This window comes from Oratosquilla oratoria, chromosome 25 (assembly GCF_046742065.1).
Source record: "Oratosquilla oratoria isolate Oo_2021 chromosome 25, ASM4674206v1, whole genome shotgun sequence".
Taxonomy (NCBI): domain Eukaryota; kingdom Metazoa; phylum Arthropoda; class Malacostraca; order Stomatopoda; family Squillidae; genus Oratosquilla; species Oratosquilla oratoria.
The window spans coordinates 9,101,865-9,116,864 of record NC_134801.1 but is presented as its reverse complement, the minus strand read 5'-3'; the positions used below and the strand labels follow the sequence as shown (position 1 = coordinate 9,116,864).

The 15,000-nt window shown below is 36.6% G+C and overlaps 2 protein-coding genes across 2 annotated transcripts in view; both read left to right on the top strand.

The window, feature by feature from the left end:
• Positions 1-5,346, top strand: part of LOC143039015 (protein FAM200C-like) — a 16,920-nt gene extending 11,574 nt beyond the window's left edge. The window contains exon 2 of the mRNA XM_076208861.1: positions 4,909-5,346. Within this exon, the coding sequence (XP_076064976.1) occupies positions 4,909-5,346 (438 nt within the window). The remainder of the gene's footprint in view (positions 1-4,908) is intronic.
• Positions 5,347-5,369: 23 nt separating this feature from the next.
• LOC143039014 (protein FAM200C-like) lies at positions 5,370-6,239 on the top strand. Its single transcript, XM_076208859.1, has one exon. The coding sequence runs from the start codon at positions 5,370-5,372 to the stop codon at positions 6,237-6,239; it is 870 nt and encodes a 289-aa protein (XP_076064974.1).
• The last annotated feature ends 8,761 nt before the right edge of the window (positions 6,240-15,000 follow it).

The following is a 15,000-nucleotide window of genomic DNA, read 5'->3' as shown; positions in this document are numbered from 1 at the left end:
ATGAACTTGCGTACGTGTACTGTATGTGTCTGTTTTGTGAGTGTGCGCATTTACCTAGTTGTATCTACCTAGTTGTATTTTGCGGGAAGGGGAGCTACGCTTGTGGTGTCCCGCCTTTGTATCTCGTAGTGTCTAGTTTGCTCTTAAACTCATGAATGGTTTTTGCGCACATTATTTTTTTTTGTCCAGTTTGCTCCAAGTGTCCACCACTCTATATGAAAAACTGTTTTTCTTCAGATCTCTTCTGTAGCTATGTTTTTTTATTTTCTTTCCATGTCCTCTTGTGTTTCTCTTGTCTCAGTTTAACAAGTCGTCTCTATCGAGTATTTCTGTGCCCTTAATGATTCTGTAGATGGTCACCTCTCTCTCTTCTTTGCTCCAGAGTCGGTAACTCCAGTTTAGCCAATCTCTCCTCATATGACAAGTTTGCAAGTGGAGGTGCCATTTTTGTGGCTGCTCTCTGGATTCTTTCTATTTCCTTTATATTCTTTTTGGTACTGGGTGACCACAATGTCACCGCATATTCTAGTCTAGGCCTTATCAGTGTGACCAATATTTTTTAATAATTTCTTCGTCCAAATATGTAAATGCCACTTTTATTGATCTTAGCAAGTTGTAGGGTTCTCCGATAATTTTGTTTATTTGTTTATCATAGGACAAGTAGTTTGAGATAATTACACCTAAATCTTTTTCGGATTCCTCCTTCTTTACCTCCTTGGTTCCAATTTTATACTGTCCTGATATTCTATTTTTGCTTTTTCCAAACTTCATTATGGTACACTTGTTAATATTGAAGTCCACTTTCCATTTTTGACTCCAGTTCCATACCATATTCAGGTCTTTCTGCAGTGATTCGCAATCCTTTTCAGTTTTTACTTTCCTTAACAGTTTGGCGTCGTCTGTAAAGAAGCTCATGTAACATTTCACATCATTATCCATGTCATTCACATAAATAGCAAACATTATTGGAGCCAATACAGATCCTTGCGGTACACCACTGATCACCTTTTTCCAACCTGAATATTTTTCTCTGAGCACTACTCTCATCTTTCTACCAATCAGGAAGTCCTCCATCCATTTTAGTAGGTTCCCTTGTATCCCTCCTATATGTTCCATTTTTTAAAATAATTTTTTGTGTGGTACTTTGTCAAAAGCTTTTTGTAAGTCCAGGAAGGCACAATCAGCCCATCCATTCCTTTCTTGCACTATGTCTATTAATTTTGAGTAGAAACATATTAAGTTTATGGTACATGATCTTCCTTGTCTGAACCCAAATTGTCTTGAGTCTATTATATTATTGTCTTCCAGGTGTTTTACCCATCCATTCTTGATGATTTTCTCATAAATTTTGGCTATAGTGCTTGTTAGTGAGGCTGGCCTGTAGTTAGTTGGTTCTTCCTTGTTTCCTCCTTTATATATTGGTACAATGTTAGAATTTTTCCAGTCTTTTGATATTTTTCCGTCTTTAAGTGAGCAACTTATTATGATATATATTTTGTCCATTAGTTCTTCTTTGCTTTCTTTTAGAATCCAATTTGCAATTCCATCCGGGGCATGTGATTTCCTGACGTCAAGGTTTGATAGATGTTCCATTATTTATTTTTGTGTTATTATTATCTCGCTCATGGGGGAAGATCGCCTTTCATTTCTCTCGTTCCAATATTGTGCTCTCTCTCTAGTGAAAACAGATTTGAAGTGATTATTCATGACTTCGGCCATTTCTAATTCTTCTGTGTATTCTATATTCCCTTGGCGTAGTTTCACCATTTCCTGTTTGCCTTTAAGTTTACCATTTACGTGTCGATAGAATAGCTTGGGTTGCTCTTTGCACTTATCTATAATGTACTTTTTGTGGTTACTTTTTTCCTCTCCTCTCACTTTAACATACTTATTTCTATAGTTTATATATACTTGCCATTTTCCAAGTTTTTTATCTTTTCTCCATCTTTTCCAAGCTCTGTCCCTTCTATCTTTTGCCTCACTGCATCTTTTGTTGAATCAGCATTTAATGTACACTCTCTCTATTTTCTGTCCATGTACGTGCCTATTCACTCCTTTATTGTAATTATCCATCAAGATTATTTTTTGTCCTCCAGTGACATTATATCCTACCATGATATTTTTTCCTCCACTATAATTACATCCCATCGTGATCTTTTGTCTTCCACTGTCATTACATCCCATCGTGATATTTTGGCCTTCATTGACATTCTGTCCGGTATCCCTTCCTAAAACTATATTTTGTCCTCCACTGACATTATATCCTACCGTGATATTTTCTCTTCCATTATCATTATATCCTATCGTGATATTTTGTCTTCCACTATCATTACTTCCCATCGTGATCTTTTGTCCTCCACTGTCATTACATCCCATCGTGACATTTTGTCCTTTGACATTACATCCTAATGTAACATTTCGTCCTCTTCCGACATTATATCCAAAAATTATATTTTGTCCTATACTAGCATATTGTTTTACATTAATGCTATACTCTACACTGTTTTCCCAAGTACATTCTATTTCCCCTTCCCTTTGGGTTTCTACCCCAAAAAAGAGCTAGTTCATTACAAACTCCCACAATGAGGTTTGTAAGAACATCTTTGCCTCTGCAGGTAAGGTGGATCCCATCAGAAGCGTAAAGGTCATGGCGCCTAGAAAAGAGATACCAAGGATCAAGAAAGTGGTATCCCAATTGTGTGCACAACTGCGATATCCTATCATTGATCCCTATGGCTCGGAACCAAGATACACACACAGACATACGAACGCACACATAAATGCGGTCAATCGCCAATTCCGAATAACACACGACAACACAGTAGTAATCAACCCTTGCCCCCTGGATATATTATACACTATAAAAAAGGATATAAGAAATAATTTATGAACTAACAACAACCATGTAAAGGGCCGGATTTTCCTATTAAAATTGTTTTCAAGGTGACTAAAGAGCACCTCAGAGTTTTACAGACTCGGCACTTCCTCCCACAAAAACGGAGTGCAGAGATCCAGGAGCGGTCGGTGTCTGACGTGCCCTGTGTATCATAGTGTACAGAACTGTGCGTGAACTGTGTAAATAAAGTGAAGAAACTGAAGATTGTGATTTGTAACCCCAGGGGGGTACACAGGTAGCTACGTAGTTGGCTACACTTCTCGCTATTTCTGTATCTGGTGTTTTCACTGACCCACTGAGTCATTGTATATTCCATGGTCATGTCCAGTAGTACATTACCCCACAAGTCTTCTCCTCCTCTCATTGTCATGTTGTCCCAACAAATTTCTTTGCAATTGAAGTCCCCCATAATTACCAGGTTACTCCTGCCCATTAGTATCTCATTTAATGATTACCTTGTATCTTCTAGCATTTTCGTATGCTCGTTCTCTTTCCAAGCGTTCGTTTTTGGGGGCACATATATCTTCACAAACTTTCTATTTTTCCTGCTCTTGTCTTCGACTTTTATCATGATCAGTTCTACATGACCTTTGCTCTCCGCAACTTTTGTCACATTCAATTTTTTCTTGGCTAAGAACATGATTCCTCCTCCCTGTTTCTTGTCTCTGTTTTTAATCCAGTAATTGTATAGTCCATGTCCAACATTGATGGATGGTATTTCACCCCTTAGTTTAGTCTCCAGAATTCCCATTATGTCTGGTATTTCTTCTAGCACAGTGGTCGGGGAACAGGGGTAAATTACCCCAAATGGGGTAAATTAGAAATTTTGGGGGGTAATGAACGTGCTACGGATGTGGATGTGCTAAGTGAGGGAAACTGATATGAAAGTTGGAGAAAAGAATGCATCGAGGATCCCACGATCTTTAAAACTATGGAAACGGAGAAATATCAGTATTGAAACTGCTTCATCAGTATTGAATCAGTATTGAAACTGTTTTTAACCCTCAGTGAGACCGCTTTTGCGTTGTTGTCTTGGTGGTGGCATTTGCTCCTTGACTTATCAGTCTTTATTTAGCCCCTCGTCATCTACCTGGTGGATTTTTGACCTGGCGTGTTACTGGAGGAACAACCACGATCATAGGTAAGGGAGGCCTGGATAAGGGGAAGAAGAAAAGGAGTGAAAGGTGGTGGTTGTGGTGGTGGCAGCTTGGATTGTGTGGTTTATCATTTTATGTGGCGTTAATATTTTGGTTCATTCCTGATGCGTTTATAGAATAGTTGCTGTTATGTGATGATCGGTTGTAAACTACTGAACTGGTGTTGCTGTAATGTGTGGCGTGTTTGTGGGTTACTAGTGCTGGCTGCTGATTGGTCGGTGCTATGATCGTCTGATCACGTGATTGCTGATTTGATTGTTCAAGGACGATGGTTGACTATGAATTGTAGGGCAGTGAGACAAAGGCTTTGGGAGTGTGTGTACTTGATTGAATGTTGGATGTTGTTGTGTGGAATCTGAGAAGCGTTTTTTCTTTCAGCTGTTTGTACATAGGCAGTGATAATTGCTTCAAAGTGTTTAATCGTTATTTTGCTTCTAATATCTAATTCTCATTATTCTAATTTTGTCGCGTTTTTATCGTTTGAATTATATTTAATACATGTCAAAACCACAGATTGTGTTGGAGTGACGTCATGGAGTGGCTGGCTGGACGATTATGCTTGATTTTAACTAGCAGTTCACGTTGGTGGAGGAAGTCTGTTGACTGACAGTGATTATAATTAACGTTTAGTGTGGTGAATAAGTTCATGTTGCATCGTATGTGTAATTGCTGCAGGTGTGTGTGGTGTAAATAGGTGTGTGGTGCAGGTGTTCAGGTGTTGGTAGCCTGTTGACTTCGTTACCTTGGTTATGTGGTAAAATTTCAGATTGTTCCCCCGACGAAATCTACCCCCAAGAAAATCAAAACACATAGATTCATACATATACACGTGATAGATTTGTTTTTTATTTTCAGATGGGAGAACAAGTAATTTCTTCAGTAAAAAAAAGTAAAGAGTTTGCCATTCAACTTGATGAGACTACAGATGTAAGTAGCAATTCACAATTGATGGTATACATTCGATATAGGGGCTCTGATGAATTCGAAGAAGAAATGTTGTTGTGTTCTCCTCTTGAGTTGAGAACTCGTGGTATTGATGTGTTCAATAAGGTTGATGCATGCTTCAAAAAACCAAATGTTGATTTGAAGTGGGAAGATTGTATTGCAGTATCAGTTGATGGAGCTCCTGCCATGCTTGGTCACGTCAATGGTTTTGTGGCTTTGGCCAAACAACAGAATCCAGATATTCTAGCCATCCATTGTATGATACATCGCCAGGCATTAGTTGTGAAGAATTTGGAACCAGAAGTGGAAGCTGTGTTAATGATGTGGTTAAGATTGTCAATGTTGTAAAAGGGCATGCCCTAAACACGAGGATGTTTCGTGATTTATGTGAGGATGGAGAGGCTGAATATTCAACCCTTCTTTTCCATACGGAAGTGAGGTGGCTTTCACGTGGAAATGTCTTGAATAGAGTGTGGGCTCTTAAAACAGAACTCGAAATGTTTCTGACTGATAAAAAACACACACTTGCAGAAAAGTTCAGAAAAACAACCTGGCTAGCTCTTCTTGCATATTTAGCTGACATTTTTGGGCATGTAAATGAACTGAACAAGGAATTGCAAGGAAAGAAAGTCAATCTCCTGTTAGCAAGGGAAAAAATTTCAGCATTTGTATCAAAGCTTCAGTATTGGAACCAGAAAGTAAATGTCAATAAGACTGCTGCCTTTCCAAAACTGGGAGAGTTTTTGGAAGAATGCCAAGACTGCAGTCTTAGTGACATAAAGGAGTCAGTCACAAGGCACCTGACCAAACTTAGAAATAGGTTCTGTGACTATTTTCCAGAACTTGATTCACATACTGTCAGCTGGTTTGTAAATCCCTTCAAAAGTGAGCTGGCTGATTTGCCTGAACAGCCTGAAGGATTGGCAGAAGAGCTTATTGAACTTCGTTCCAACAATGAAACAAAAATGGAATTTGAGAGCAAGGATGATCTCTCAAGTTTTTGGATGTCAAAAACTGCAAAGGCTTATAAAACTGCACATATGGAAGCAACTAAAATGCTACTACCTTTCGCAACAACCTACGTTTGCGAACAAGGTTTTTCTACCCTTGTAAATCTAAAAACAAAATACAGAAACCGGTTGAATCCTGAAGACAGCATCCTAGTAGCAGTAACATCAAAAATCCCTGATATCGAGTTTGTTGTATCCAAGATGAAACAGTATCATTTTTCCAAAGCCTGAGGTAGCTGATATGAAAATATTAAAGATTTCAATCTGATGTTAAAATATTAAAGTTTTCAATATTTTCTTCATTATTTTTCTTTGTGTGCCATTCTTATGCCAGAAAGAATAACATTATTTTTCTTTGTGTGCCATTCTTATGCCAGAAAGAATAACATTATTTTTCTTTGTGTGCCATTCTTATGCAAGAAAGAATAAAAATTTTCTTTGTGTGCCATTCTTATGCCAGAAAGAATAACATTATTTTTCTTTGTGTGCCATTCTTATGCAAGAAAGAATAACATTATTTTTCTTTGTGTGCCATTCTTATGCCAGAAAGAATAACATTATTTTTCTTTGTGTGCCATTCTTATGCCAGAAAGGATAAACATTTTTCCCCATAATAGTGGATTCAATAAAATTTTCTTTTGTTATTGTATGAATTTGAAATACATGATGGTCAATAGTTTTGCTTGTGTGCCATGTAATGCTAAAAAGAGTGTTTTATTTCTGTTTATAAATGTGATTCCTACGTTTTTTTCTTGTGTGCTATTTCCATGCCAAAAAGACAGACTTTTATTTCCTATGATAGATGAAATTAACAATTAAACATTTTTCCAATATACATTTTTTGTTTATTTATTACTATCCATGAATTCTATAAGTAAATTGGTTTGTCCACCAGAGTACTTCCAAGTGTGGGAGTAAATTCATTTTACTACAAATTCTATTGGGGTAACACCCAAAAAAGTTACCCGACCCCTGTTCTAGCAGGTAATCTTTAAGTTCATTCAGTCCCGAGATTTATCCGTCGATGTTGGTATAGGCCACTTTCAATTTTTTTCTTTCTCCATATTTTTCCTGTCTTTGGTTTGTCTATTCTGATGTACCATTTCCTCAGTCTCATGTCGATTACTCTCCAGTAGAATTCCTTGCGTGCGTGCGTGCGTGTGGGTGTGCGTGTGTGTATGTGTGTGTGTGTGCCTGTGTGTATGTGTGTGTGTGTTTGTGCGTGTGTGTGTTTATGAGAATGTATGCATGCATATGTGTAGAATAGGGTGTGAGCTTGATGGGTGTGCGGCACAATGTGTTTGTTTTTGTGTTTGTTTTCACGTTTGCTTATTTATGCATATGCGTATGTTTATGTTTATGTATTTATTTATGTGTGTGTTTGTGTGTGCGTACGTGCGTGGGTGTGGGTGTGCTTGCGTGTATTTACCTAGTTGTATTTACCTAGTTGTATTTTACGGGAAGGGGAGCTATGCTCGTGGGGTCCCGTCTTCATATCTCATTTTATCTAAACTATTTTTAAATTCATGTATTGTTTTTGCACACACCACTTTCTCATCTAACTTGTTCCAACTGTCTATTGCTCTGTGAGGAAAGCTGTTCTTTTTAAAATCTCTTCTATAGCTGTCTTTTTTTATTTTCTTTCCGTGTCCTCTTGTATTTCTGTCATCCCATTTTATCAGATTCTCTCTATCAGTAATTTCTATGCCTTTCATGATTCTGTAAATAGCTATCAAATCTCCTCTCTCTCTTCTTTGCTCTAGTGTCTGTAGTTTAAGTTTTTGTAGTCTCTCTTCATATGATAGTTTTGAGAGTGTTGGTGCCAGTTTTGTAATTGCTCTTTGTATTCTTTCAAGTTTTTTTATACATTTTTTTGTACTTGGTGACCATATCGTTGCTGCATATTCCAATCTTGGTCTTATCAGGGTGATTAGGATTTTCCTCACCATTTCTTCATCCAGGTATGTAAATGCCACTTTGATTGTTCTTATTAAATTATAAGTTTCTCCAAAAATCTTATTTATATGTTTCTCAGGTGACATATTATTCATAACAATGACTCCCAGGTCCTTCTCATTTTCTACTTTTTTTATTCCTTCTTTTCCCAAATTATATGATCCTGTTATTCTGTTTTTGCTTTTTCCAAATTCCATTATACTACACTTTTTTGTATTGAACTCCATCTCCCACTTCCTACTCCATTCTTGTACTTTATTTAGATCTCTCTGTAGTGATTCACAATCTTCTTCAGTTTTCACTCTTTTCAGTAATTTTGCATCATCTGCAAAGAAGCTCATATAGCTTTCAATTCCTTCATCCATATCATTAATATATATAGCAAACATTATTGGGGCCAGAACTGTTCCCTGCGGGACACCGCTTATTACTTCATTCCATTTTGAGTGCTGATCTCTTATCACTACTCTCATTTTTCTTTCTTGCAAAAAGTCTTCCATCCAATTTAGCAATTTACCTTGTATTCCTCCTTCATATTCTAATTTCTTAAGCAACTTCTTATGTGGTACTTTGTCAAAAGCTTTTTTTAGGTCTAGAAATGCACAATCAGCCCATCCATCTCTTTCTTGTATTATATCTATTAGCCTTGAATAGAAACATATTAAATTGGTGACGCATGATCGTCCTTGTCTGAATCCAAATTGCCTTGGATTTAGTACGTTGTTTTTTTCCAAGTATTTTACCCATCTACTTTTGATAATTCTTTCACATATTTTTGCTATTGTACTTGTTAGAGAGACTGGTCTATAGTTGGTAGGTTCTTCTTTATTTCCTCCTTTATATATAGGTACTATATTTGCTTTTTTCCAATCTTCTGGAACTTTTCCTTCTTTTAAGGAACTGCTTATTATGCTATGTATTTTGTCTGCCAGTTCATTCCTGCATTCTTTCAGAATCCAGTTTGCTATTTCATCTGGCCCATGCGATTTTCTGACATCAAAATTACCCAAGTGTGTCAATATTTCATTCTTTGTTACTTCTATTTCTTCCATAGGGGGGACTTTTTCCTTCCACTCAATCTCTTCAGGTTGTATATTTTCCCTTGTAAACACTGATTTAAAATGTTTGTTCATAATTTCTGCCATTTCCATTTCCTCAGTGTATTCAACTCCTCCTTGTCTTAATTTCTCTAAGTCTTGTTTGTTTTTCAGTTTATTGTTTACAAATCTGTAGAATAGTTTTGGTTGATCTTTACACTTTTCTATAACATCTTTTTCATATTTTCTTTTTTCCTCTCTGCACTTTTGTACATATTCATTTCTATAACCAGTATATATTTTCCATTTTTCAGGTCTTCTGTCTTTTTTCCATCTGTTCCAGGCTTTGTCTCTTTTGTCCTTTAACTCCCTACAACTTTTGTTGTACCAGCATTTTACATATTCTTTTTCTTGTTTTTGTCTTGGGACATACTTTTCCACTCCTTTTTTGTAAATTTTTGTCAAAATATTCCATTTCTCTTCCACTGTTGTTTCTTCTTTGTATATTTCTTCCCAGTTTTCTTGTTGGAAGAATTCTCTTATTTTATCAAAGTTTGTTTTTTCATACATCATTCTTCCTTTTCTATATTGTTCATTTCTTTTCATATATTTTTCTTCATTAAGTTCCAGTTCAATCAATATGTGGTCACTTTTACCTATTGGTGTTTTATATTCAATCTTGTCCACTATTCTAGGTTCAGATGTAATTATTAAGTCTAGCCTCGATGGTTCTTCTTCATTTCTATACCTAGTGTTCTCTTGTATCCATTGTGTCATTGAATGGTCAGTAATCATCTCAAGTAGAGCATTTCCCCATGAGTCATCACCACTCTTTACTGTCATTTCTTCCCAGCAGATTTCTTTGCAATTAAAGTCGCCCATCATAACTATTCTTCCTCCGTCTTCCATTATTTTAGTTAATGCTATCTTTGTGTCCTCTAACATACTTTTATGTTCACTCTCCTCCCATGAGGCTGTTTTCGGAGGCACATAATTGATCACAAATTTTCTGCTCTTCCTATCTCGGTCTTCCACTTCTATCATAATCATCTCTACTGTATTCTTTCCATATATGACACCTTTCACGTTTATATCCTTCTTAGTCAGGAACATAACTCCACCCCCTTGTTTTTTCTCTCTGTTTCTAATCCAATAATTGTATGTATCATGTCCTACACTGTTGGGTGGTAGTGGGCCTTTTAATTTTGTTTCTACAATTCCCATTATGTCCGGTTCTTTTTCTTTCAAATAATCATTCAGTTCATTCAATCCTGTTATCAATCCATCTATATTTGTGTAAGACACTCTTAGTTTTCTGCCACTTCCATTGTATTCTCTGTTTCCCTTATGTTTTTCTTTAGTATGTCGAACTGCTTTATTTTCATGTTCACTACTCTCCAATAGAATCTCTCTTTCTCTGACTCCGTTCTTTCCTCGTTTTTTGCCTTAGCTTCAATTCTTTTCTGCTTTTCTGCCTCTCTTTCCTCCTTATTCATTTCTCTTTTTATCCATACCTTTTTATATTGATCATTTGTTGCTAGTTTCCCTGTCTTGGATAGAATTTTCTCTGCTGTTGTTTGTGACCTGAATTTAATCTTAATTGGTCTGGTCTTATCTGTACTATATTTTCCGAGTCTGAATTTTTCCTCAATTTCCTTTATAATTTCTGGTTCATCTTCCTGGACTAATTTTAATAAACTGCTTACTCTTTCATTTTCCTCCTTGATTCTTGCAGTTCTATCTGGGTTATGTTTCTCTTCCATTCCTAATATAATTATACATTTCTTTTTGTCAGCTAATTCTCTTACTATATTCTCCTTCTGTCTCATCACTTTAATAACTGAGTCTTCATTATGTTCTTTCAATTGCTGTTTGACTATGTCAGTGAATGAAACCTTATTCCCTTCTTGAGTTATTCTCCAATTTTTAGCTTCTGTAGCTAGTTTCTCTCTGTTTTCATTACTATTCTTCTTCAATTTCTCATTCTCCTCCTTTACATTTCCTAACTGTCTTTTTAGGTCCTCTATTTCTTCAGTTAAGTTTCTGTTAGCCTTCTCTAGTTGTTCCAACCTTTCAATTCTTTGAAAAATGGAGTCTACGTTACCTAACTTACGCTCCAAGTCCTCGATCACCTTATCAACTCTCTCCTCTAGTCTTATCAGTCGGGGGGGGGGGGGGTTGTGTCCCCCGAAGTGTGTGTGTGTGTGTGTGTGTGTGTGTGTGCATGTGTGTGTGTATTTACCTAGTTGTATTTTGCGGGAGAAGAGCCGTGCTCGTAGTGACCCGCAGTTGTATCTTTCCGCATCCAGTTCTTTCTTGAAATCATGTATAGTTTTGAAATAAGTCAAAATTTCGATAGCCAGTTGTTTTTTTTTTTTACTGCAATTAATATCTATGGAGATATCTGGCAACTTGATATGGAGGTATCTGGCAATTTGACTAAACCCAGAGAACGATGCTAAAAGGAGAGACTTTAGTAGCTGTGGAAGAGTGAGAGCAGGAGGATATAATTTTCTCATGCTATTCATGCACGCGATCGTATATATATTTTTTAATATTCCGACAGATAAGCATTTCAAAAGATTTTCTATAATTATGGTAACACTTCGACCAAAAATTACATCTCATTTCCGTTTTTGTTCGTATATATAACATAAAATAGATAAATTATTGGCGACATCTGGCAAGTATCTCTTGCATGTCAAATAAATCTTTCATTTATTCTACCAATAACCAATATTCATTATTCTACCAACAATAACTGTGGGAGGGGTGAAGAGAAATAGTAACTTTAATTTGGTAATAAAATAAAATAAAGGAAAATATAATTTAATGTCCGTGCATCCCTTTAACTGTCCGTGCGGCATTTAAATGGCGCTACTGAAAAGTTTGTTTTCTTTTCATTCATCAAGCTACAACTCGCCCATTTATGTACCAATTTTCACAATTTTTTTTTCATTTAATAGAGAATTGTAAGACGTAAATATCTATGAGTCAAAATAAAGCAAATTCTTTAGCAGTATTTTTCTGGCTATTATTTTTCCTCAGAAATTTAATCTTTTTAACAATATGTACACATAGAAATAAAAAAAAATCATTGCTATTCTCATAAGAGGTAAATAAAAAAAATCGACTCACCAAAATGTTCAGATAGGGCCACTCTTCAAATGGACCTTAAGCAAAAAATATTTGGTAGGACCTTTTCCACGGTATGAGTTTTTGAAATTACTGAATATTTTGCCTATTAACTCTTAGATAATATGGTATCTTTAAGTGAAAGGAAGTGATACTACATGTATTAATAGGTAATCAGAAAAGGAAATGATTTATAAATGTTGTTTGTCTGAATAACTAATTCGGTCGTACCGCACAAGAGTACGGGTGTCCGGGGTCCCCTTAAACCAACACATACTCCTACACATAACCAATATGCCTAAACCAATTAGATATTCAAGAAGATTTAAATAAACTACAGCATTGAAAGAATGCTATGAAAGAGATAAAATATGACACAGAAAGTTAGCAATAATCATATTTCTTGCAGCTTCAGGAAAAGTACATTTCCATCTTTACGCCAGAAATAACCACTGACTTAAAAAGATTAAACAGAAAAGCAAACAACTAAATAAAGGCATCACAAAATAAATAAGAAAAAAGGGGAAAATGCACAAAATTACAGATGGGAAAAAAAAAAAAAAAAGACCACATCCCTCCCATGCAGTAGTTGGAGTAACTTAAAGAAAACTCTCATCACCATATCAGAAGTGTCACGTCATCCCCTGTGGGCCTATATTAGGAAGGACAAGCGACTCTTGTAACTTGTAGAGTCGAATAAGAAACACGCACCAAGATCTGACCCTGGTCTTGGGAAGAGAGGGACACTTACGACGCCTATATGTTAAAATCTTCTTCTCGCCCAAGTGCGTCTTTTAGATACTCTTTTATAATCTTCGATGATGACGTCACTACTTCGCAGTTAGGCGATGCGCCGAGCATCATTTATGAAAATAATTTACGTAACTGTCTCGAACGTCGGGGACGTATGTTGTCTCGAACGTTTCATCTCTATTCGTTCTTACTCCACGTATCTTCGTCGCATTATTTATGCACGTACATCACAATCACTACAATCAATACACAATATAAGGTACATAATACATGCATAACTTTTACAAGACACATTTCATACAGTACACAATATATGTAAAATTATTATAATTCATACACTTCATATGAAAAGTACATAATAAAGAGAGATTTACAATACTCATTGTGTGTTTTAAAAAACAGCCTATCATATTCATGCTTGGGCGCGACAGTCATCAATAAAGCAGGTCTTAAAGCAAGATTCAAGTCCAAGCTCCAGAAAAAAGGAAAATAACTAAAAATATACGAAAAATGGCACCAGACACGCTACCCCTCTCTTTTCCAAGAAAGCTGTAATATATATATATATATATATATATATATATATATATATATATATATATATATATATACATATATATATATATATATATATATATATATATATATATTTTTCAACTCTTATACAGAGACTTAGTCAAGATCTAAAACAGCTAGGCCCAAGAGCAATATGAAACCTTGATAGATATGCTCAACCACTTCTGGATGCACAATAGAACCACAACGTCTTGTGAAAGAGCACGTATTTATTTCAAAATCAAAAAGATCAGTAGAAAAGCCAACATCCTATAGACCAATCTCCCTACTATTTATTGCATCCAAACTGATGGAGAGAGGGATTTGAAAAAGAACCAAAATTAAATTGTACACATCCCTAACCAATATGAATTTAAAGAGAACCATTCTACTAGCACAATCCTCACAAACATCATTCAACAAACATGATGGATTTACCAAAAATCACCACCAGAATGAATAGTTATAGAGACATTAGACATAAATAAGGCATTCGACTAATTTCCTGAACACATACTATTAAAAAAGATAATTGAAACTCCCAGGACGTAGGGGATGCGGGCCTGGCTGGAGGGCAAACTCTGATGGGAAGAAAGTTTTTATCTTAAAGTTGGGCGCCAAGGGAATGGTAATGGCTCCCTCTGGCAGCAAGAGGGGGAGGGGGGACGGGAAGGGAGGTGACAGCGATGCTCGTCAAGTGGTGCCTCAAAGTGTTCTGCACCCTCGGTGATTTCCGTCAGCTTATATACCAGGTCAGGTCATGATTCGCCCTTTAACTGGCCGATAAGGAGGAATGTCGAGGCCCTGGGAAGAAGGTACCTGTACGCTCCCAGGCCGCTAACAGAGCTGGTGCTAGTCGGTGGGTTGTGGGATAGTGTGAGGCTCTGTTGTCCGATCTGTGGACCTTTATTAAGCTTTGCCCGACCCAACATAACTGGGTGAGATGCAGGTACATTTCCAGGAGACATTGTCCGAGCACATGGGTCGTGGTATGGTATGAGAACAACTGCCTAACAAAGACACACATCCATAACAACGAAGATAAATTACTAGCAAACTTGTTAGCTGGAAGAGAAAGGAGAGTACCCCAAAACATCACGGCCTGTGCTCACAGCAGAGGCCGTATCATGATGCAGTAGCGCCTTGTTTTTGTTTTTCTTTATATAACAGAAGATTAAATTTGAACAAAGACCTTAAGCCGTGGAAAGCTCTTGCTGCGGATCTTACACGCTCATCCACTTCGAGATGTATATTATTTTCTGAGGATAATTTAGAGCCAAGGTGCGTGAAGCTTTCAACGAGCTCCATGTTGAATCGTGAAACAAATTAATGTCCATTAGCAAAAAGTCTTTTCCTGTGAGCATGCATAAGCTTTATTATAGCTTCGTTTAATCTTAGGTCTGTTTTTCCAGTGGGTCTCACAAGTTTACAAAATGCCGACCTCATGTTTTCTGCAAAGATGGCTACGTCGTCAGCATAGGTGAATTCTTCCAGCCATAATCTGCATATCACAACACCACAGACGTCCCTCACTATTTGTCGGAACACCCATTCCA